This window comes from Centroberyx gerrardi, chromosome 1 (genome assembly GCF_048128805.1).
Source record: "Centroberyx gerrardi isolate f3 chromosome 1, fCenGer3.hap1.cur.20231027, whole genome shotgun sequence".
Taxonomy (NCBI): Eukaryota; Metazoa; Chordata; class Actinopteri; order Beryciformes; family Berycidae; genus Centroberyx; species Centroberyx gerrardi.
Window position 1 is genome coordinate 14,841,993 of NC_135997.1, and position 25,722 is coordinate 14,867,714.

Below are 25,722 nucleotides of genomic sequence, written 5' to 3' on the forward strand. Positions count from 1 at the left end.
AGCAAGTCTGCCTAACAACAACCCCTGCAGCCTGACCTACAAATCTGACAACTTTCTCATCCTTGGGTGCTTCACTAGGGAGCTCAGAGCGATCCCATTCCCCATTGTGTGCTCAAAGACCCAGTTTAAAACACAATTAGTCAATCGTGGTGCACCCCGCTTTCTTGTTCACTCAGCTCTGTAGCATTTTAAAACTGTGCTTTTTGCTTTCACTGCACACTCCACCCATTTATCTTTCAAACTGACCCCCCCCCCCCCCCCCCCCCCAGCTTCCCTGCCCTGCTAAGTGAGGCTGGCTCCAGATACGCAGCCTGAGAGCACGCCATCTCAAGAGATGTCACAATAATAGAAACCTGCAGAGTGATCTCTCCCTTGAAAGCACACCTATGTAACATCCATTAACACTGGGGTGATGGGATCGCAGCAAAGGCAGGATTATCTTCAGCCACAGTGTCAGATTCACTGTTGTGTTATTATACATTCACCATTTCCTACAGGCATCTGTTCTCTCTACGTACGACTCACTCTCTGTTCTGCCCAGAAATTCTTCCACAGGAGAGAAGCATCTTCACTGGCCTTCTGTGCTATCAGTCTGGGACACAAATAAATCCTTACTGAATGATAATAGTACGTCAAAAATAACGAAAGCTATACATAATTTAAATCATTTGAGCACTCACACTGAAGGAGTTCTCCTGGCTCTTTGCAGGAAGTCAGATGTTGCATCTTACATAAGCAAGTATGAGACTTTTTTTTGGCACACTTGCTCATTAACCCCTGTCTCCTCCTCATGCAGTGATTGAACTGCTACAGCTGATGGGACCTCACTGTGCCTCCTGTCCTGGGCTACAGGAGATCTGCTCCATGCCTGTTGCTACATCATTACAGAAGTGATATATTGTTTTGTTTCTATAACATCTCACTATTGTGCATGCTGATATGGTGATCTGCCAAAGCTCCCCACATATAACCAGCATTACTTTTATGTACAATGATTAAAGTGCAATTGTGATAAACTGTGTTTTGCAAGATTCTTCAACACAAGCTGTATGAGCTATATGCCTACCAACTGCCAAGCCCAGTCTGAAAATCTGAGCCTATTTTTTTTTACCTGTTGTCAGTAAATGTCAAACTAATTAATTGGAATTGAATATAATGAATTAATAGATCTAACATGTTGGTATTTTTGAGATTTGACAGTTGATATTGGTCATATACTGTGATCAAAAACTGTTATAATAAGTGCAAAATTTGCCAGTATTTAATGAAAAAGAATTTCGAATATTTTTTTTGTCACCGTCATTGTCAAATTTGTAGCCAACCGGTTGAGGCAACACTTAGCAAACTTTAATAAGGGCTAAGTCAACTTTGCGCCCCTAAAATGATTTTAAATACCGCATTTTACAGCCTACTCCTTTTTATATGATTTTGAAATTATAGCCTGCTAAAGGGAGCTTTATCCTTAAATCTATAGCCATAAAAATAACCTGCTCAGCCAAACCTTCCGATTATTTGTGTTCCTACCCTAACTATAGGAGTACCATCATACATTTTAGAAGGATATGACAGTAAAACCATTTAACATGAATGTTATAGTGATATCATAGGGGACAAAAAGGCACCATGAAGTATGATAAGGTCATTATAAAGTCAGTTTTAAGGACACTCTATAAATCACACTGCAGAAGCCGCTAAATTATAGGGATATTATAGTGATTTTTCGTTAGGGTACGTTAGTTTCCACGGCTACCTGTTCCATCTGTTCATGAATCTGTCTGACAGCACTTTATTAACGCGTCCGCTGTAACAATAAGGATGTCACTCATACTGCACTGTATGCCCCCGCGGTAAGAACAATCACTAAGAGGTTTTGCTCTGCATCAGAAGCCATAACCTATAGCGTATCATTGAGCGTGAAAGGCCACTCTTGTTTTTTTTTAGGATGTGCGCATGAGATTACGCCCATAAAATACATGGCATCACGCTGCAGTCCATAACAAAACTAGAGGATAAACCACGGACACGAATTAAGCGTACAGACAGGTTCGCTTCAGAGTAATATTCAGAGCATCAAGAAACTGTCTACATGTACAAATTAATTCTCGCACTGGGGAGCTCAGCCTATGCAAAACATCCCAGTAGGTAGACATTAATATGCGCGTGTTTGAGGATGTGAGTGTGCAGTATTTCAGCCCAGTGAAGAGAAGACTGTCTAGCTGAGCGGCTCAACTTCTGCCCGCCTGTCAATCATGTTAAGTGCGGTACAGTGTGTGCGTGCGTGTCCAAAGCGCGAGCTCTTTACCTTGACCTGTGCATCACTGTCGGCTCCCCCCCATCGGATGTCGCATTTGGCCCGGCCAAATTTTGGAGATGCCAAGTCTCGCAGTTAATCGTGAGATTTTATTCGTTCTCATGCAATACTTCTGACGTTCTCAGAGCCGTGGCGTGCCAATTTGTTTAGAGGACGCTGTTTCATTTAAATGCCAAGTTCACGAGGAGTGTGGGCTTTTACAGTAGAGGCTGGGCAGATCACTGCTGCCTGTAAGCACGCCAATCAAATCTGACATGCCATCTTTACGACTGAAGCATTACGAAAGGCAGATGCCGTTATCCTATAATAAATAGAAAGGGTAGCCTACTATACAAACATCACAGGAAAACTTTAACATTATAGTAACACCATAGAAGATAAATATAACGATAAAGTCTCTATAAACTCACTATTACCACAGACAGACAAAACGTCCCTATAGGAATGTTATAGGGATATATTACAGTGATTTTATTTGGGGTATGCTATGCAGCTTATTTTTTCCTAAACACAGCCTATAGTTGCTTATGTAAGTGCTATAAAGGAGTCAAGCACAAGAAATAAAAGTAGCATGACGACTGGAGTCAACAGTAAGCCTCCCAGTTAGGAGCTAATAACAGCACGGCAGTGACAGCCACCAGAGTGATGTGCAAGGACATAATTAGGTTACCAGCAGCATGTGGTAGCTGGTGCTAGACTAACTGTGCCTTTTGGGATCCCACCAGCTCCTCATAATGCATAGCTTTGGGGGAAGCTGTCATAGAGATGTCACATGTGAAAAGGGCTGATTTTATATCATTTGGCAAAGCATGCATCAAACGTGAATGAAATATTTCACAGCGTCCAAAAGAGATAAGTCAGATTCTTTGTATGCTTTGGGTTTAGGAATGTGTTTTTTTTGGAGGGGAGAGAACAAAACACCATGTCAAGGTCAAATTAATAAAGGCTGTAGCATACATATGTATTTTTGTTATTGGAAATGTGTGTTAGGGGTTGGTATGACAGCAAGAGTCATTATTTACACACTAATACAGTTCTGTTTCTTTTCAGAGTCTCTCAGTGCAAGGGAAATAATTACCCTTACACTTTATTTTGGCTCAGCATGATCAAGCCTCTCTTCACCCACTTTGACAGGATTACCATTAAGTGCTGGGTCAAGGGAAGCAGAAGAAGCTGATGGCCAAACAGAAGTTGATAGCCAAGAGCAAATCCCTTAATAGGAGGCACAGTCAGGAAGTCGGACAAGTTGAAGTCATGGATAGACTTTTAAACATCATACATATTTAACATTCCTGAATTGTGTATCATTAGTAAACTCAATACTGTACATTTAGGCATTGGAAGCATCTTTAATTGCTGTTATTTTTTTGTTTTTTTTTTACAAAAGATTTGCAAAAGACTGTACGTTTTAACATTTACAATCATTTTCTTCATTCTCTTGACGCATGTACAATTCCTGCCAGTCAGACGAATAGGTTTTACACTCCTTAAAACAGAGGACAACACTGATGTGAACTAATGCAAAAATCAAACATATGAATTGTACATCTATGTCCATGTCAAGTCACATTCACTCACTCATTCTGAATTCAAGCATACCTGGACATCAGTGGTTACTCTATGGCTCACTCACTCTGTACCGTCCTACTATCGTTAGCCTCATATGGTACTATACACTTAACAATACATCTACAATGGAGAGTATCACAGCCAGCTTACACTGAAATATGTACATGTTTAAACAAAAAAAAAAAAAAAAAGACAGACAAAAGAGTGAGAATCATCATGATGCAGAGACTTGGGACATCAGGTCTTCGGTTTGCAGTACGTTGTCAAACAAGACGTGACATGCTGGTTTAGGTTTAAGTACAGTAGCAAATTTCCCTCAGCTCTTTTTGTGGAGAAACTTCATTTTACTTCCTGAAAAGAGAATCCAAAAATCCATTAAGTCAAAATATTAATGTAGGGAGGTTTAAATCAGGATATTATACAGGGGGGCAAACAAGAAGAAGAACTCACCAAGGCCTTTAAGGAACTTGTTGACTCCGCTCTGCTCCGTGTCTGGCAGCTCCTCCAGATACTGATCCACCCTCTGCTCAAAGAGTCCTGCCAAAAGCACAGCACAAGTGATTAAAGAAATACATCATGGTATTCCAAAAAGTTACAGTTACTCTAGTCTGTCAAGGAGCAGCACAGTGATGTGGTGGGAAAACACGCTGCACGCCACCATATAACTTTCATCCACTAGAGGTCAGTACTAGTGAAGCTTCTGCTGCACAGTGAGAACTAAAGGCATGGGGTGGAACGGCACTGAGAAAATCTACTGTCTTTTCATGCAAATCAACTTGAGTTTTTTAAGCAACAAATAGGACAAACAGAAACAACTGACGGTCTACCTTTAGCCCGGCTCTTCCTCAGCTCCCGGTCTTGAATGAAGCCCGCGAACATCTGAGACTCCATGAAGACGCCCAGGAAGCGGCGGATGCTCTTAGAGGCCACAGACTTGCGGAAGGCCTCCCGCTGGAAAATACGTTCCCCGCGCTCGTTCTGAGTGAGGAACAGCGAGTAATGGCCGATGGTCTCCAGGAAGAAGCGGATGAAGGCTTCTGACACCAGGCTGTTCAGTGAGTTGTACTCTGAGGACGCAGAGGAGAAGGGATTATTCACAATTTTATTCAAAGGATTACTTACATTTTTACTGACATTCTAACAACAAAGTGGACATCTCACACTGAATAACATCAACAAAGAACAATTTGTTTTTCCCAAATAATAGTCAGATGGTTCTTGAAAGCAGTCTGAAAGCAGTCAAAGAAACAGGTTAAACTAGAATGCATGGTTTGGCTCTCTGCTCACTGCCACACAAACAATAAAATTTACCACTGCTAATGTTAACTGTGTGGTGACTTAGGGATGCGTCTCATAATTCTTGGTCAACTCAGCTTGACTCAACTTACATCAACAACAAAATTAAGAAAAAAATTAAATATAGTGGTCGCTTCTTTACGACTCCCATTCCTTTTACATTAGTTGATGTTTGTATGGCGATTAGCCTAGCACCATGTCGTCTGAATCAATCAGAGAGCTTACTGAGGCAAGAGCACAGACTTTCACATTCAACGCAGATGTGGAGAAAAGTCTCACACCTGGGAATGTTACCGACCCTGTAGTCCCTGATAAAGAAACTATGGAAGTGTGAGCTGAAGCTGAAGAGCCTCTGTGAAAAATACATTTGTCTAGAACGACATGCCAAGACACTCGGTGAATATTAGAGAAACAGTAGAATTCAACACAGAATTGGCAGCAGCTGGGCCGTGCCAAGGATCATTAAAGGACAATTCCAGCGTGATTGGAGTTTTTGCTCATTTCCCGCATTCCCTTGTTGTTTTACATCACTTTGTAGATCATTTTCTAGTGCTTTGATCAGGTTATGAGATATTTGCTATTTTTCCTTTGTCTTAGTTGCTTCTCAGAGTAAATATTTTTGAAACAAACGCGGTCTAAATGTTATTATAATTGTGTAAAATGAAGCTTTAATTTCCCTTTCATTTTACAGACTAGAGCTGGCGGAAGCATCTTGCTTTGGTTTGCACGTTGGCTGGAATGGGTTGGCGGGCCTTCACGTAACCACAGAGAACGACAGCTATTGGTTGAAAGATTTATTTTGGAGACCCAGAAGGAGAATCTCGGCTCTTGTTGCTTACAAGCAGAAAGTGGAAGTAAGACGCCCCCTCCTGTCCCGTCTTTCGCGGTTTTCCGGACTATGCACATTAATATGAAACTATAAATGGAACTTTTTTCAAAATGTAACTTTATAGAGCTTATTAGGGTTCTGATGCAACTTTGCAAAAGGTGATTGTCGGCTTCTCATTCACAGTGATTGATTACCTTTACCGACTGAATTAGAAGTTTCAGGAGTTGTTTTCTATGCTGTTTGGAATTGAGTGGGAGTGAATCAGCCCGAGATGTATGCCACAACTGATTTTTAAAATATCTTTAATCGTCAAGCATGCATGTAAAAATGGTCAGAATTAACATTAGAGGGATGAAAAATGTAAATAATGAGCAAAAAACTAAAATCATGCTGCCACTACTCTTGGAACAAGGAACCATCTGAATATCACATGAAACTGTTGTTCTAATTAACAGGGATAACATCTGGTTTGGTAGGGAGGGATGATCTGTCCCTTATTCACCTTCGTCTGACTCGCTGTCAGAGTCCTGATTGATGATGTCATTCCTCTGCTCCAGCGCTTGCTCAAGAGCTGACTGAAGTTTCCGCGGCAGCAACGAGGCCTCATCGTCCATCTATAAACAATCAAAAACATTGCCTTCAGTAGTGATAAACAACGTTTGGAGAATGAATTCAAAAGATCAAACTTGCAACAGAGAACTACATGCTTCACAACAGATTTGTGCTCTTTTTCTTGTTTCATAAGATAACAGACAAACCTGGCGGATGAAGCGATCGGTTCCCAGGTCAACCATTAAAGCCTGAGAAAAGGGAGAGAAGAGTAATTCAGATCTAATGCAAACCACCAGCTCTTCTTAAATATCTTTTATATGTAGAACTATACATTCCACCTGCAATGGAAATGTGCAATTACTCTCTGCAAAACACTGTCAAATGAAGAACCATCTCCTCCAGAAAAATACAGCACAAGAAACTCAGATCTTTAAAAAAAAACAATATTATAAAAGATTGTTTAGGAATGTTAAGTGAGTCAATCAACAACATGAAGAGGGATGTAAACAGAAAACAGATGTTGTTGACAGCCCATTAACAGAGCAATGTTAACCATGACAGACAGAGTGAGATGGTCTTTTCACACATATCACTTCTGGGTCTGAGTGGTAGATGTAGCCAATGCTAAGATAAGATAAAAGGAGATAAAACTTTAATGATTCCCGTGGGCAAATCAGGTGCTGCTCACTTAATAACTGCATGAATATCCAAGGCTTCAATAGGCTGCCGGCTTCTCCGGCCAAAACTGTTCAGCCTGAGCCAAAATCCTGTGTGTGAGGGCAGAGCCAAAGAGCTGTGGCTGGTGCTGCCATGGCACTGGCTCTGCCCCAGCTGCCCAGGCCAGAGGCACTTGAGGCTGCTTTCTGTGCATCTGTGTGTGTGTGTATGTGTGTCTGAGTACATATGTACAGTATATATAGAGGGGTTTCTCCAGGGTCAGCAGCACTACACAGACTTGCACTGCTGGACTGAACTACAGAAGTTCAACTGAAGTTCACAACATTGAAAAAGTCATGGCATGGCTTTTTTTTAACTTTTTTAATATAGAGGGTTGATGAACACGAAAACAGTGGATAAATGTCACGCTACACTGCTTAGTTTAAGTCTTATAGCCACCCAGTCAAACAACAAAAAATCATTTTTCTCATTGTTATTGTGAAATCAATGACTGGCAAAGAATCATGTCTGATGTCTACAGCTAAAATCTAAGATTCAACTGAACAACATTTTAAAAATTGTGAGGTTGGGTCTAACCAATTTGAGTTCCTGATGGTTAAACAGTCAAAATAACAGCTTGTGACAGTCTAAACATGCGCCCTCGGTTTCAATCCCTTCCTACAGCTGATAGTCACATGGTTGGCTCCCTAAAGAGGACTAGAAGCAGAGGAAGTCAGATAGATTCAGCAATAGCTGTCCCGCTTGTAAGGGAATTCCTCTGGATCTGTCTTACTGTAGTTTATCAGCAAAGAGATCAACATTTGCTATGCTATAGTCAGAAATAGAAAGAGAAAGATGAGAATAAGCAGAGCAGTTAAAATGAGTGACAGAGGTAGTTTTGTATTTCACTACTGAGTAACAATGAAAACATTGAACACTCAGGGACATTCAGACTGAGAGTGTAGGAGTCATAAATCTGAACTGTAAGATTAGAGGGCCAGAAAAGGATTTCACTCAGCCAATTAAAACATGGTGTGAGGTAGATGTAGAGAAAATACCCAAAGACAGCAATAAGCCAGAGAAAGCGTACTCACCTCTTCTACAGGCAACTCTTTGAGCTTGGGCATTGAGCTGGACAGCAGCCCCACCAGGAAGGGTGTGGGACAGCAGACAATGTCCACCATGGACCCCGGCAGCACAGGGATGAAGGTGTGCTGCCAGGAGAAGGGGTAGAGCAGCGCCACCACCGCATGGATGCAGCTGGACAGGGTGCTGGTGATGGGGGACAGAAGGACAAACACCATCAATCACCTTCACGCTCACACAGCCCGGCCCTGCAGAGGCCACACCAGATAAAACTGAACAGAATCACGGAAAAACAGTGCAGATGTTTCACTAGATAATGAAAAAATATGTTTTTCCAGACTGGAAGAGGAGTGGTGGGGTTGTGTGGTGAAACAACATCCTCCTAAAACTACAGCCTACAGCAACCATGAACTGATGTAAACTAAAAACATTGCTACTTCAAATGCTCAAATTATCATCATTAAATCATTAACTGGGCTACATGTGATCAATAGGAGCACAGACAGAGTGTGCTGCCATTGCTGGGCACCTTCAGTTTCCCCAGGCGAAATAACATGATCCTCTTTGGCCTTGAAACAATTACTTTTGTATATACATGAGGTGAAACAGCACAGCTATGTACCCGGGCTTTGACACTTTGTTCTTCCTGCAGCTCATCTGAGGGACAGCCGGATCTAACCGCAACAGACTGTTCTTTCACTTTGACAAATACAATAAAGAACAGGAAGGGAACAGAAATCACTCGCGACACTCCGCTCCCCGCCTTAAAGGTTTCTGTTAAGGAGCAGGCGGACAAGTTCACCCGTGGCAGCGATTCAAATCCTTAATCTCTTGCACTTCCACCTCTCCCACTTAGTGCAACACTCTTCACTACAAACCATACAGCTGAAGGTTGACTCTAAAGAATGTGTGCAATAAGGCGACTGCAGCTGGAGCCGCTGCTGTGACAACACAACGTAACCCTATGCTGTCTACTCTAGTGGCGTGACTCTGACATGTTGCTATAGTGAAGCTCGAACCTTGTTGATGCAACACAAAAAAGTACCAATTCCGTTTAACATCAACAGCTGTGGTACAACATCAAGATCACAAATAGCAGCCCGTCTTTCTCACGGTCCCTCGCTTGTTGACAGTGGCTGACCCTCCTCCCCTCTGTCCTCTACATACTGTTCAGTCCATGTACACACAGAGAGAGCGAAAATAAACTATGGGCCCAATCAGACACACACACAGATAGTGGTGCACTAAATCAGTATGGATCAAGACCAAGGCTAGGGATCAAACGCGGTATGCAAACGCACCCCACTCAAGATTATATACACTTTTAATAAGGAATGTTTTGCTGGTTGCTCTCATCAACAGCAGACAGCACGTCCAAGTAAACAGACGTTACTCCCTTGTACATGACCTTGCTCACCCCGAGTTACAGCTTCAGCCCTGAGACACTTCATTAAGTAGAGCACTGAGCAGAGTACAGAGAGTAGAGTGAGAGATCTAGGAGCCATTATCAATAACGTGTTGAGATAAATGGCAAACCCTCTCTAATTTTTTCCACCCCATCATCTAGGCTACATGCCATAAGCATTTGCATGTAACTTCCCGTAAGTCAAATTGCAAAGATTAACTGTGTTTTCTTGACAGGGTAAAAAAGAGTTTCACTAGTGAAAACCCACAGGCTATAATAATCTCAGCCTTCACTCTTTTCAGGTCTATTCCTATTCACTCATAACATGAAGCTCTTGCAAATCTGCTTCGGCCTGACTGCTTTCCATTTGCCTGAGGAGAGCTTGATAATTCCTAACAGATCCTGTCTCCTGGGTTTGACGTGTTCCAACAGGGAGTGATGGGGCACAGATCCTGCGCCACAGGCTGCACACAGCACTGCACACCACTGACACCAAGAGGATCAATTACACTCATTCCCCAACCACACACTCCTGGGAAAAGATGAACTTGCAATGAAAACACCATGCACTACCAGGAGTTGCCACTCAACCCTGGAAAACCCTGGAAAAAGAGAGGAAAAGACCTTCAGATGTGGACCTAAACTTCAGACCGTCAGACCACGGGTTATAATAAAAGTCACACCATGAAGACTGCCTTCTTGCCTCCGTGTCGGCTAACCGGTGGGGATCCTTAATAAATAATAAACAATAAGCCATCCCATATGAAAGATCTTAACTTAGACCAAGTCTGCAAGCATAAAGGTTGAGGTAATTGGAGTCACGATCTTCCGGGGGATATTAAGAATATTTTGTGGTTAGAGTGCTTTTTACTGCCTTTATTTAGATGTGGCTGAAAGGTAGATTTCGATTGGTCCTCACTGACCACATTAACATTTGTGATTGGATGGGAAATAGAACCTTTAGTTCCAAGATGCAATCCAGTGTCTGAGATAGAACTTTCTATCTTTGTAAGTATTTAACCCCAAAAGTTTATTTTAAAAACTAACACCACACAATCATAAAGTAACATTCAAAAATTAAGAATATCTGAACTCAATTTTGATTAAAAAACAAACCCCCCAAAAAGTCAGATAGAACTTTATAATTCCAAGATCTCTAAATGTTAAAAAAAAGGAGGAGGTCTGCAGAGTTGAGGTTGTTGAGGTTGGGGAGCTAATCCTCACATATTAGCTCTCCTAGGTTGGCCTGGCCTGGTTTAGTGTGTGTGAGGCTGAACTGGCAGATTCTCCAGGAAACATGGGATCCAGAGGCTTTAGTCTGTGAAGCCCAGAGGAGGAGGGAAAATCTCAGTGTCCAAGAGGGAGGGAGGGAGACAACAGCCTGTATCACCACATGCTTCACAGCTCTACTAAAGTACTGCACTGTGTCTACCAGTCCTGTCATGGCCCAGTCTGATTCAATAGGCAGAGGACAGACAAGACGAGGCTGGGAGCTGTCAGAGCAAACTGAACCACAGCTGTCAGATACCAGCGCTGCCGCAAAGCTTCACAAAACCATGGTTCAACGTTAAAGCTCTTCCCAAGCTCAAAATAGCACCTAGCAATCATATAAAGAGACAGCAGGGTACATATAGACCTACAGGATTTCTATGATAAGCTACACACTGTGTATTTTTATCCGCCAGCAGAGTGTTCTGTGCTCCCTTAGTCCCTAAATGGTTTTCCCTCACTTCCTGTCTATACGGATCTCCAGTCACCAGCTTGGCCTCGGCTCTCTGACTCCACAGAGAGCTGCAGCAGAAGCTGTTTAACAGTGAGAAATGGCTTCCCTATGGGAAACCCTATACATGCTCTTATTAAAACCACAATGTCTGAATTAAATCAAGCCTTTCTAGAGTGTAGATGGAGTGTGTGCACGTGTATGTGAGTGTGTGTGTGTGTGTGTGTGTGTGTGTGTGCGCGTGCGCATATCTGTATGTGTGTGCAAGTGTTTGTGCATGCAAGTATGTGTATGCGTGTGCGCACATGTACATGCATGTGTGTGCGTGTGCACGTGAGTATAAACATTCTCAATGACAGTAATGTCAAAATCAGCTGGTCAGGCTCTGGTAATGGCCAAGTTCTTCTCTCCTTTTAAAAACAGAAATGTTTCACATGTTTACAGTGTGTAGGTTTCACTCTACCTCTGAATATCATATATCACATAGGAAACCAGCTAAGTTGTTATAGGATGTTTTGGCGTTGTGCCAGCACTGCACAGTGTGCTGCAGAATGTGTTCAAAAATAATGAGGAGCTAAATCAATTGAACACCTTACTTCTTGATTGGGCCACACAAACAGCAGTAGCTAATTCTACCTGTCTGAGGGTTACAATCATCATAGATCATACTACTGCAGCTGCAGAAAGGGGCTGCTGCTCTACCTGCCTCCACCCAGCATTCAAAATGGGGGTGTTTGTTAAGAAGCAAAAGAGGGTGCCACACATTACAGTACACAGAATGCTTCATATTGTACTTATTATCACTCAGTTTAATAACCAGTTTTGAATTTGCTGCTGGCACAGATTGGGACCAAAGTGAATGAGTGAACTGCGTGAGGGGAAACCAGATAGTGCCTATACGCAGAAACCCAAGCAGCCTTCTGTGCCACAGAAAAGTGAGCTTGATTAATTCACCATGGCCATGAGAAAGGCTTTCACAGGCCATTGTTTAGTTTCCCTCCACAGTCCCTCCCTTTTCTCTGTCCTTCTCGCTCTCCCTCTCAAACATACATTTCTCTTGGTTTTCATCATACTCCTTACTCTTCTTCTTTCGTCCCTACGTCAAATCAAATACATTGGGAACATTCACTCAACACGGCATCTGTATAATCACGTATTATTTCATATTTTCACACTGAAAAAAAATGTGGAAAAATCAGGTGGGATTCAACATTGACATTGACATTGGAGCCACATCAGGGAAAGTAATTTAGATCCAAGAGTATGCAAAAACACTATTAGGAGTATTTTGCTGCCAGGTTATGAGATGCACATGGACATGCTCATACAATTTGGTAACCCTTCATCAACCCTAGCCTGAAGACTGACAGTTTGTTTACATAAGACTACAGTGCTGAAAAAAATAGTTCAGAGGCTGCAGGTAAATTGAGTTAAGCAATTGCACAATGACAGTGATTGATGATGAATTCATCTAATTAGGCATCAAAGTTGTTGTTACAGACACTGGAGGGTGAATCATTGCTTAAATACAGAAACTGTCTATGCAGCATTTGATGTAGAAGATAAGTAACAACCTCGCTGATAAACCATTTTGCAAAGGTTTCAGTATAATATCACGGGAGTTAAGATGAAAAACAACTTCAAATCCCACTAACATGCCAAAGAAAGGTTAACACAGAGTTTACACTGTGCACTACAATAGAAGAACCCACAGAGACCCGTTCCCTAACATGGCTTGTATTGGATATACATTTCACGACAGACGCATACATCATGTTCTGCTGGCAAGGTATTTTGGGAATAGATTATGTACTGGGGCTCCAGAGGGACCAGCCCTTTTATCAAAGAAGTAATTAATGCTTCAGAGAGGCCCTGTCACTGTTTTCAATAGAAACCAAAACACAGGAGCTCTGCATGCATGCATGCATGCTTATGTGTGTGTGTGCACATACACATCCATTGTGGTTCTGGGTGGGGGAGCTTTAGAGAGTGAGTTCATTTAAACACACACAGACAAACACACGGTTTAAGCAGATCATACTGAACAAGGATAATAACAATGAGAACATTGCTTTGTAAGTCTGAAGCACAAGGTCGTTCTACACAAAATCTAAGAACTGAATAATGATTGGTGCCTCAATCCAAAAAGTATCCTAATTATGTTGATACAAAAGAGGTTTTATGATGGAAGGATAGGTTTTTAAAGAAATAATAGAATTAGGGCTCTTAATGAAGTTATGACATTGAGAAGGGCAGGTTGGAGAGAGTTCTGTATTGACACACACAAATCTCAATTCTCACTGTGATTCTCATCAAAAACAATGAGTATCTCTCCTCAGCACCTCTTTGAAACTGGAGACTGATCAGCAATCTCTGGGTTACCATGCCAACGAGGCCCAGAAGTTATCGCCTCCGGTGAGGAGCAGCTTAAACGGATTCTCTCGAGGGACAGAGAGAGTGCAGTTACACGTAGGGAGTGAACGTGGCGCCATAAGTCAAATGGTGACAGTCGAGCCACAGATCACAGAGGGCAGAGTCGCGCACACAGGAAGTGCATTCCTTCCCCTCGCAGTCACTGCCCCCACTGATGTTTGTTTAAACTGTGCTCTGATACATGGAGAGATTACTTCTCTGCTGAAACATCCTCCCTCTCCACCCTCGCCTCCGATGATCTGAACGTACCTCTCTCTGTTGGGTTTTCTGTAGCAAGAGGACAGATTGGGACATCGAGTCCTTGGGGACCTTTTCCATCTTATCAGCCCCACCCTATTGTTCTTGACGGTGACTCTCAGCAGAATGACCCACTTTAGTTCTCCTATCAGGACTGGCCTGACTGACTGACTGACTGACTAACTGGCAGACTGGCCTGATGCCTGACTGGCTGACTGGCTGACTGGCTGGCTGACTGGCTGACTGGCCTGATGCCTGACTGGTTGACTGGCTGACTGGCTGACTGACTGGCTGACTGGCCTGATGCCTGACTGGCTGACTGGCTGACTGGCTGACTGGCTGACTGACTGGCTGACTGACTGGCTGACTGGCCTGATGCCTGACTGGCTGGCTGGCTGACTGACTGACTGACTGACTGACTGGCTGACTGGCCTGATGCCTGACTGACTGACTGACTGACTGACTGGCTGACTGACTGACTGACTGACTGACTGACTGACTGGCTGACTGACTGGCCTGATGCCTGACTGGCTGACTGACTGACTGACTGGCTGACTGGCTGACTGGCCTGATGCCTGACTGGCTGGCTGGCTGACTGACTGACTGACTGGCTGACTGGCTGACTGGCCTGATGCCTGACTGACTGGCTGGCTGGCTGGCTGACTGACTGACTGGCTGACTGGCTGACTGGCCTGATGCCTGACTGACTGGCTGGCTGGCTGACTGACTGACTGGCTGGCTGACTGACTGGCTGACTGGCCTGATGCCTGACTGGCTGACTGACTGACTGACTGACTGGCTGACTGACTGACTGGCTGACTGGCTGGCCTGCTGCCTGACACTGGCTGATACCTGAGACAGCAGCTCCATGCAGTGCGGGTGTGATCCCAGTTAACATAACCGCTCCACACATGCTAAATCTGTTAAGCCCCAATTGACAAAACCACAGTATAAGGCTACCATTAGCTGTGCATAGATGTGGATGGGTCATGTGTACAGTATATGTGTGTGTGTGTGTGTGTGTGTGTGTGTGTGTGTGTGTGTGTGTGTATATGTGTGTGTCTTTTGACTAGCAAGAAGTCACAAATTAAATCTGCCATCTTCAATTAGGATGAGCCAAAATGGCCAGGCTGGGTGGCAGAAGCACTGTGTTCACTGAAATCGTAAATATTGCATCAAGCTAGTAGTCTGTGAAAAGTTTATGGAAGAGGTTTTTCTCAGTTTCAAATAACCGGGAGGCTTGGAAAGTTACAACAGCATGCCAGGACAGGTGAAACAGAAATCGAAAAATACTGTGGCCACTGGAGCAGAACCACCAGACAATAATATGACTAATATGAGATCTGCAGCCATTTGCTCAGAATCCTGGAGCCTAGCAAAGTTTTAGTTCTTTGATTAAAAAAAACATTTAAAGGGAACAAAAAAAGCTATGGCCATTCATGTACACATTTAGGGAAAATTTATGAGGGTGTCATTTAAGACAGATGTTATTGCAGCAGGGTTACATTAAGTGAATTCTCTGCAGAAAAGGTAGAGTGCAGACTTACACAGTAACTGAAGAGGGATATTATTGCCAACATGCACATGGATTCTCATTATTAGCCAGAAACTAATCTAGACATACAAAATGCAAACATTATGTCGATACTGAACACCTGCTGAAACGCAACTCTAATATCCTGTATCTGGCTCCCTATCATATAGATAAGGTGAGTCATTTCCAGTCATGAGTAATGTGCTGGAAGTAATTCATTACATATTCATTGCTCTTTTCAAAAGTAATACCTTTACTTTGCATATCACTCCTTAAGAGCAGTAATTTCTATATTACTCATTACACTTGCATTACACTCCAAACAGAGGTGACTGGATTTAAAAAAAAACAGGAGAATGACGAGTGGTTTTTCTCCCTACTCTGATTAATTAAAAAAGTTTCTGCAAGATCTCCCGAAATTTTCCTAGTGAGTAGTCAGTTGACCACAGACTGCCAAAGAGCCCCAACTCATTAGTGAACAGGCGTTTTTGTAGTTGAGAAGGTCTTGTATCATAGCAAAATTGTCAAATCACAGGCTGTTTCACATTGATTTTTTCAAACATTGGCTTTGGGGGAACCACAGGTGTAAATAAACAGCGCAACTACCCGCTAAATAATGATGGACACAGAGTTATCTGCACACACAATAATTTGTTTCAGCTATTGTGTGTAGTAGGCAAAGTCAAAAACTGACTAGGTCTCTAATTTCTCCTAACAGCTAGGCAATTGTACATTATTACAAAACAAAAAGATATAAAATTATCTATTCCATGCTCTTATACTTTGTCCAATCAAACAAAATAGGCCAAACAAAATAGAAGGCACTAAGCCAAATGTCTCGCATTGCAGCACGACCAACATAATATGGCTACCCAGGTTGCTACAGGGATTTATGACATCATACTATAAAGCAAGGAATCTCTGTCTGTATGTGTGTCCTTCGCATATCTCGAGAACCGTTCGTCCGATCTACTTCACACTTGGCGGGTGTATTGCTGGGGACCCAAGGACGTGCAGTGTCGGATTTGGTGCAATTTGGACACGCGACACGTTCAATATTAATAAACTTTGAATAAACAAGCGAACAGCGCTCTGTGCAGCAGCGGGGCGAACGGGCACTGCACTAGTTTGTTACAAAGAAAAGTAGTTAGCAAACACTGCTCATTTCCTTCTCCCTCTTGGTATTCCAGCACAGAGCGAATGACTAATGATCCCGTGGAATGGGAGTGTAAGAGCCTCACCTGAGTTTATCAGCCACAAAGATGACCCTGCGCTCCAGCAGCAGGGAGGCAAACACACGTATCACTTGCCGCACACTCAGGCAGCTGAACAGACTGTCAAAGTCCACATGCTCCAATCTGGAGTCAGTGGGCCGCCTCAGCTCGATGACCTGGACAAACGACAACAACAACGGGAATTTAAGCCAGCACAGTTTATAGATCCAGTTAGCTAAGCGAGAATTTTACAGGCACACAATTCACTGTGAAACTATTCAATTAGGAATCTTCACACTACATGGAAATGTTAATATAAGTCCCCCCAAATGAGAGCTACTAAAACCATCTAATGGGCATAATGAAACGGAAAAGACATAGAATGTTGTTCTGTTCCGTCAGCAGTTCTGACCTCATTTCCTGCTCCAGGCAGGAAGGTCTTCACTTTGATCGTCTTCCCTGGTGCAGGGAAGGGCGACTCCATGAGACTCCTCATGAAGGGGTAGACCAGCGCTGCCGAGATGCCTCTCCGCCTCTCCACCTCATCCAGGATCTGGGAACATGGGAGGAGAGGGAACAAAGAGTTAAGACTTAGACTCAAAACGCACAGAGAGCCTGAGTGAAACATACACCAGTTTCCTCAACAGAACCTAAACTGAGCGTGACTCTCACTGGAAATCGAATAATATGAATTGTGTCTAGGGGTTTATGTATGTCAAGTGAATTGTCCTGCAAGTGGAAAATGCACGGTCATTAAGGTTCCTGACCATGACTAAGCAGCTGAAATCTGTATGTCAATAGTGAATGGAAATGTAGTGTGTTGTTATGCGTTGAGCACTGCCAATTGTCTGGAACTCTTTTTTCATTTTGAAAAATAGCAAATGAATTTCTTTCCATGTCTGTCTGTGTGGAAAATTCCACCCAGTATGCCTGTCTGCCTGTTTTGGTCCAAGCTGCCTCCTGTCTGGAAAGTTGATTGGAGAATCGCTCATTTTCAAGGTCATATGATATCACCTCTCTCTTTCTCTCCGTCTGTCTCTGTTTGTCTCCGTCTGTCTCTCTCTCTCTCTCTCTCTCTCTCACTCCCTCACACACACACACACACACATACAAAACACACACAGCACACACACACTTCCCTCTGAAATCAAACACTCCCATTTACTGTGAAAGTACTTCTAACTCCTTAAAGAACATTTTTCTTTCAGGTACGTTGCTCTACAATCATCAAAATGGAGCCATTTGAAGGATACACCCATGTATCTGAACAAAGACTATTCAGCCCCCCTTAAGGTCCACAATTAGAGCTGCAACGATTAATCGATTAATCGATTAGTTGTCAACTATTAAATTAATCGCCAACTATTTTGATAATCGATTAATTGGTTTCTTTTAAGAAAAATAAGTCTAAATTCTCTGATTCCAGCTTCTTAAATGTGTTCACAAATGAAATATCAAATGTAAAAGCACCTATAGCTATATAATTACTACATCCACATGGTGCAGCTACTCTACTGTAATTCTCTACTATAAAATACTGTATTAGATGTTTAGTGTTTTTGTCAAGTCAGGTTTATTTGTACAGCCCTTAATCACAGTTACAGTCTCAAAGGGCTTCACAATGCACACATTATCAAAACAAATATCAAATAATAGAACTTAGACCCTCAATGTTTAGTTAGGCAGGACAGGTGAAAACTTTCTTTAGCTATGTCTAACATAAACATATTTCAACATCTGAAATGTATGTTTTATTGCACACTGTCCTTGAAATAAACCATTTAATTTTGTTTTCATTTCATACAGCAGTCTCTTTGTTTCAACAGTCTGCACTTATTCACTTTGAATAATCCTTTTGTAGTCAAAATAGATTAATAAGTAATTAGATAAGGCTGGAGGAAGTCAAACAGAATGACTGTTCTGCTTTATGTTAGCACCATTGAGACAAAAGCGAAGGAAACAATTACTCTGGGAAATCAGACAGCAAAAAAAAAAAAAAAAGATTGAAATAAGGTTTACTGGTGAACAGGCATTCAGCAGAATGTCTGCTGAAAGTCATTGGCTTCAGCTGCGAGACACATTAACCACAGCTATACTAAAGTGTTTGTGTAGGTGTGTGTGTGCGTGTGCGTGCATGTGTGTGTGTGTGTGTGTGTGTGTGTGTGTGCGCGCATGGCAAAGGGACAAGGCTGAGCTCACCGTGGAGAACAAGTCGAAACAGCCTAACCGGCTGATGACACAGTACACCTCTGGAAGGCGAGGTCCTTTCCCACTCGGCTGGAGGAGGAAGCAGTAGAGACTCATTAGAGGCCTATGATGACAGACTCATCAGGTCTGACGATGAGACAGTGGCTGTGTATCAAGACAACAATCCAGTACATAGGTTCTGTGCCAACTGGCCACAAACACTGACTGTGTTCCTGTGAGCATGCTCAAATAATATAATAAATTCTTATATTTGACCCAAGCTGTGGAATTTGATTTATTTGCAAACAAAAAAAACATGTAGGGTCAAACCATGATAACATACAGATAAATCAGATAAATAGTGAAGCTGGGGGTCTTTAAATCATCTCCTCTCCTCTGTCTCCCTCAGTCATCTGAAGTGAAAGCCTTTCATGTGGATACCAGCTTCCTAAACACAGGTGCACTATCTGCTCTGCTGATCCTATCTGCCTTCCTCAGTACTCTCATAGACCATTGTATCCTTCGAGCCACCCTGAGTGCACACACACACACACACACACACACAAATGAACACAAGCACTCCAGAACCGCCAATCCACTTGTCCATATTAGGTATGCAATTTTCTCCTCTAGTTTCTCCTCTGCTTTTCCAAATGGATGATTAAATCAACTATGTGGAGCTTGATTCAAGGCCTCAGGAATGCTTGGTTTTTGCCAGCCGCTGGACAGACAGCAGGGAAGAAAGAAACTAAGTTACTGGAGGAGAGACGCTCACCTCTTACTCTACCTTCATCAAAAAACAGGCTAATCAAGAGCTGCTTCTATCAAGATGTACTCAAGAAAAAACGAGAGCAGAGCACAAGTTTGAAACATTTTTGCCTGGTCAAGAAAGTCAAAGATTCCTGACTATTACACAGCACACGCAAATGCAGTGGTAAAGACACACACACACTAAACCTCTGAGAACATACACACTGTAGTAGTGTAAACATACTTAGGCATACCAAACGGCAAACAAAATCACCACCACATACACAGAATCCCACACAGCCATGCTTTGCGCCCGCAAGCTAAATGTGAGGCTCAACAAAAAAAACTTCAAAGTGTTCTCAGGCCTCATTATGGAGGAAATGCTCCACAATGACAAAGTAAAGATTTTTCATGGTTTCGCTCCGTCTCTCCTCTCCTGAGAAACTCTCATTAAACTGAATGAGTCAATTTTAACTGGGTTTCATCTCATTGGTAGTTAGCCGCAAAAAAACTCCACTTCATTTCAGTTCACATTGTTTTTTTCTTTGATATACCCTTTCTAATTTATGACCTGGTGTTCATCGAATATACTATGTTTCGATCGGTTTCTGTCGACTTTATGTGATATATTTGTGATTGGCAGTAATTGAAATCCCTTTTTTGGATAAAGATGGGGTTTGGATGTTTGTTATTCCTGATGCTATTTATTCATCTGTTCCTAGTCATATGTATTTCCTAGCCAAGTTACCTAATTATTCTGCACCTGACTGCAGAATACTGAAACACTGATGAAAACAGGGTTCCCACACCTTTTCACTGATGCAATTCCAAAACTTTTCCATGACTTCTCCATGACCCCTTGTCAAATTTCCATGACCACATTTTAATGAGACAGAATTAAAAAGCAACTGCACTAACGTTAAGTATTAGTTTGTTTTTCACTTTAAAATCAACAATGATAATATTATTTAACTGTCAACAAAAAACAATCAGCAACCAACAATATTTTCCTCTAACAGGCAGGTCTACAGCCAGCCACAGCTTGTTGTGACATTTGACACTATTCAAGAAAAAAAATCATTATGACTTTTCCAAAACTTTTCTCCTTTGTATCATTTTTCATAACTTCTCCAGGCCTGGAAAATGCTATTTTAAAATTCCATTACTTTTCCAGCTTTTCCAGGAGTGTGGGAACCATGAATTAAATATTTGTCAATTGGGTGTCAGTCATCTTTAGCGTGCAAGGCCTTTCCTTTTTTCAGGATTTTCATGCTACATACGATGTTACGCACCTAATTCAATTTTGAGCGCAGTGTTTTTGCTTTTTGAGTTATACCCTTTCTCCCCTGCTGCCACTGTGGTTAGTGATGCAACACGTCAACGGCCCCAAAGGAAAACTGTATCGCTTGTTCAAATAAAAAGCTCTGTCACAACAAACAGGGCTCAGCAGGGTGTGAACAGGGAGCAGTGAACGGTGAGCTGAACGGCGGCTTACCAGCAGGCGCCTGCAGTACCCAAACCTCCTGCTGCCATCCTCTCCAGTCAACATGAAGGAGAAGGTCTCACTGCAGCAAAGAACAAACATATACGCGTGAGGATCAACACACCGACGCACACATGTAGACAAGTACACTCGAATGTATTCACTGATGTTTGCACATACACGCACACCGACACAGAGAAAGAGAAAACAAGAGACAGAGAGTGAGATACAAAGAAAAAAGAGACAAAGAGAGAGTGAGAGAGAGAGACAGCGCAGCATGGAGCCCCCATTACTGTCAAACCAGCATATACTGTAGGTTATAATAAAGCCTGCCAAACAGTGATCAAAGGCAGGTTTGTGTTGGATCTGATTCAGTCACATGTTTTTGTGATGGTGCAGTAGCTGTAGGACACACATAAAGATTTATCCCACATGCCAGCATTATGGTTTCCAAGATAATAGCATGAACACTGTGAAATTTCACAATATTGTATCAACACTAAATATTTCCTTTATCCATAACAGTAAATTGATATTCCTTATAAGCCCTTATGTACACATTTAGCAGTGCTGGATATTATGTGCTGGTTATAACGATAAAATAAACAGAGCAGTTAGTAATAATGAATTTGACACATTGGCTGCGGAAGATTTTTCAGCCATACCTGGCGTACTCAGACACAGGGCTCCAGTCCTTTGCATCTGGGTAACAGAACTGAGGAATGGCTTTGAGCCTCTGCTCTGCCTCCCTCATCTGCTTGGTGGGCCGCTCTAGCTGTGAGAGGAAAGGAGAGGAGAGGAGAGGAGAGGAGAGGAGAGGAGGGGAGAGTAGAGGAGAGGGCAGTATTTTAATCAGCTCATTCTCATTCAAATGACTCTGTCCTCCTTTTAAAGATCCCTATGGACCTCGCCAACATGACCAATGAATGACCAGACCAAAATTTCTCCCATACAAGGTTACACCCCAACCCCCCCTCCAATCCTCATCAACTCCCATTCAACCACCCTCCAACCCGACATCATTGAGTCAGGCTTTCCCCAGAGACATACCTCTCCCCAGGCACACCACTGCTGAACAAAATCTTAAATAACTTTAAAATATATCTTTGAATAACTAAACACTTGCCTGCCACAGAAACAGATCCCTAGTTATACTTACTGTCAACAGGCTCCCAAGACTCTCTGGGCTCTATATTATAAATCTTAATAGGAGGAGGTTTGGGTGATTGGATTTTTAATGCATCTTGGAAGCATTTACACCTGGATTTTATGCATTTTATCTGAAAACTGAGGATGCTTGTTAATGCCAGGTGTAAGGATGATCAGAGAGGACCAACAGGATCCAGTTAAGGTAGTTTTGCCTTTACCTTGGGGAATTGATAGGTGACTTCCGGGGAGTAGGAGTTTTTGCTGGGTTTCTTTTTCAGGGAGATCACCACAAAATACTCAAAGAGCTCTCTCTCCTGCCACTCAATGAGCTGCAGCTCCAGTGTTCGGTAGCTAGGGGCCCGTCGAAGGATGGACTGCAGTTTCAACAACCTCTGGGTGTGGGCTGAGAAGAGGAAGCAAGCATTGATACATACAATACACTGTCTAATCAAAATTCACACTAACACACAACTTTACAGTCCAGTATGCACATCTAAGACTCACAGGGTATCAATCTTCGACAAGACAGTCAGGGAATGGAAACTTGTTATATGTCTTGTTGATACACAGTTAATACACACTTTATAATTACTGACACAGTGATAACAGAGAAAAAGCATCAGCTTTTAGTAGTAAATCTCATCAGCGTACATTCCTCTCATGAGATCTAGACAAGTGATAGATGTTTGTATAGTCTACTGGTAATCCATCCATATGGCAGTCCTTTTGGTTACAATTCTGCGGTCTGGTTGGTCACAACAGGTCACTTGTCAAAACTAAAATGGACACGAGGAGTTGCATGAATACTGAGAAAAATAGCCCACCGACTATACAAGAGCTAACAGAGAGAGCTGTAGCACAAGTCTAGCACCTCATCCCAGGAAATGGAGCTGAAATGCATGCTGCGGTCTCTCACCTTTGAACCTGTCATCGGAGTCGCTCTCACTCTCGCTGTTGTCATCTGGAGGTAGACGTGAGACAGGAGAAAAGGTTTTCTATTGGGTCAAAGGGCAATTCTGCAAACGTGTTTATGTCAGGAGGGGGACGTAGCTGGAGCTCTATGTGGGTGGCTGAGACACAAATATTTACTCACTAATCCAGCCAGTGGATGAGGGGAAGAAAGAGAGTCCTTACCTCTCAGGGATGCAGTCTCAATATTGGACATGGACAGCTTCTTCAGCCTCTTCTTCCCACGTTTAGTGCAGTAAATGGAGTTGATTCTCTGGACCAGCTGTAAACAGAAAGAGAAAATTCTGTGCTTGGGCGACCTCAAGGAGGGTACTATTTGATCTTAAGGAATGAAAAGGTCAGTAAGAGTTTTAGAAGGTGTATCTTTCCAAAAGTAACAGTGCAAAATGCATCTGCTGTAAGGGTTGCAAAACGTGTAAAACTGAAGGGCTCCCTTCCAGAGAAGTGCTTGAGGACAAGTACCGTGAGAGCTGAGGCTTAAGCAGCAATTACATGCGCTGGTGCACTCTGTTCCAAAAACTTCTCTCCCAAAGTAAGGACTTATGAGCCATGCAGGGCTGCTCACTTTCTCACACTCTGACTGGGTCCCCGCAGAAACATGAGCTTGTTTGGGAAGTGTGAAGGACAAAGAACACAGACACAGTTCTACAAGGACTTAGTGTACCTAGGTGTTTTGTGTAGGACCTCGCAGTGTGTACCTTGGGGATCCTCCAGTGCCTATGTGAGGCCAGGGTGTCACTGGTGCTACAAAGGGTGTCATCCAGCAGGCCACACGGTGGGGGAGATCCACCCAGCTGAGGCAGAAGCAGCATGTCATCGTGGCTGTGGCGTTTGGACAGCTGTAATGCCCGGTGGCTCTTCCTGTCACTGGGACCTGTGAGGCGCAAGGACTGGCTACTGGGTTTGGAAGGCAACTAGTCAGAGGGAAGAGAAGATGGAAAGTTTTGAGGATAGAGCATCCTGGTTTTTCATGTTTTTTTTAAATATTCTTCCCAATCCTTTATCAAAGATATTTTTCTACTGCACACACAAAAGGTTCTATTTTAAACAAAGCAGAGCTGATTCCTCTTTCTTTAGCAAGACAAAGTACCTCTGCACTGAAGTGAGAGAGCCAAATTTGCAGACTGACCCTTCTGTGGAACGTCACCAGGTCTAAACATATCAAACAGTTTCCTGTAGTGCCACAAATGAGAAATCTCGCTGTGAGACAAGATTCTTTAGAGGGTCTTGTCCAGGATGCAGAGCTGAAACCCATGTAGGGGGTTAACATTACCATAGGAAAACATATCAGTGCTGTTTTTTCAATCCCAGCAGGTTTACCTGAGGTGGAGAGTTCAGTTTCCTGTCCATGGTGCTCCAGGATCTGCTGCTCTCTGGTAACAGACAAGACTTCCGAACCAAACTCCTCCGCTTCAGGTCAACATCCTCATATGGGTTCTCCTTCTCTGTGGGGATGCATACAAGCATTCAATTTAGCTCTAGCATAACACCAGCTGTAAGGCTACCAAATATCCATGGATACTGGCTGTCTTTGACAGAAGACAGAGGAGGCTGGGGGGTCAAAGAGGGCAAATAGGGGGCAGTAAAGGGTGTCAGGGGCATGAGAGGGCCTTCCTACGGTTAGTCTGAGAAGAGATGAGTCATGCAAGGTAGGTCAAAGGTCACTCGCAGCTGGCTGAAGTGAACTGCCTCCTTTCAAAACAGTTACTGTTGGCCCTGGGCCCCGTAGGCCCCACTGGGCCCAGCTGAGACTCCTGGACCCTGCATTGCTGGTGAGTCACTGTCCAAGCATGCGAGCTGTCTGCTCAGAGGAGACAGAGTGGACGGATGAAGAGGCTCATCCTCTTAGATAGTTCTCAACTTGAGAATCATGAGATCATTTTGGCAGTGAGTTTAAGATCATGTTTTGAATATAGAAATATATGATGATGATTATAATCTTTGTGATAAATATTTTCTTTCTTGTGAAATAATGAATATTTGCAGTCTCTGAGCTCTCTCCAACAATTAGTAAAATAGCCTGAAAGTAAAAATATAAATCATTTTTGATGTCCTGATGTTACCCATGTTGTGGGGTTGTGAATAAGCCATGAGCCAGAAAGGTTGAGAACCACTGTTCACAGCTATCACACTCAGGTCTCATTCTCACCTCATTTCAAGGAAATGAACACAAGAAATGCAACAGTGAAGTCTCAACACGTTACACTAAGTGTGGACTTTCCTATTGCGTACTCTTTCGACTTCAATCAATAACTAACAGCAGAGAAGAAAAGAACAGGAACGTTACAGACCACTGCACAGCTCTCACTGATGTCACTTGGCAGAGGGCCAACTTCAATAA

At 42.8% G+C, this 25,722-nt stretch overlaps 1 protein-coding gene across 3 annotated transcripts in view; it reads right to left on the reverse strand.

The window, feature by feature from the left end:
- Window positions 1–2,875: 2,875 nt before the first annotated feature.
- Window positions 2,876–25,722, reverse strand: part of dennd2b (DENN domain containing 2B) — a 50,520-nt gene continuing 27,673 nt past the window's right edge. Inside the window, exons 5-20 of one of the 3 annotated variants that reach the window (XM_071912174.2) lie at window positions 24,702–24,826; window positions 24,080–24,295; window positions 23,547–23,643; window positions 23,329–23,373; window positions 22,631–22,815; window positions 21,929–22,038; window positions 21,276–21,345; window positions 19,043–19,120; window positions 17,256–17,396; window positions 16,871–17,019; window positions 8,309–8,486; window positions 6,764–6,805; window positions 6,508–6,619; window positions 4,708–4,947; window positions 4,331–4,417; window positions 2,877–4,231 (exon numbers count right to left, since the gene is read on the reverse strand). In XM_071912174.2, the coding sequence (XP_071768275.2) occupies window positions 4,197–4,231; window positions 4,331–4,417; window positions 4,708–4,947; window positions 6,508–6,619; window positions 6,764–6,805; window positions 8,309–8,486; window positions 16,871–17,019; window positions 17,256–17,396; window positions 19,043–19,120; window positions 21,276–21,345; window positions 21,929–22,038; window positions 22,631–22,815; window positions 23,329–23,373; window positions 23,547–23,643; window positions 24,080–24,295; window positions 24,702–24,826 (1,910 nt within the window). In that variant the 3' untranslated portion in view covers window positions 2,877–4,196. Of the gene's footprint in view, window positions 4,232–4,330; window positions 4,418–4,707; window positions 4,948–6,507; window positions 6,620–6,763; window positions 6,806–8,308; window positions 8,487–16,870; window positions 17,020–17,255; window positions 17,397–19,042; window positions 19,121–21,275; window positions 21,346–21,928; window positions 22,039–22,630; window positions 22,816–23,328; window positions 23,374–23,546; window positions 23,644–24,079; window positions 24,296–24,701; window positions 24,827–25,722 lie in introns of all 3 variants that reach the window. The other 2 variants (XM_071912177.2, XM_078283303.1) reach the window with 2 other exon arrangements.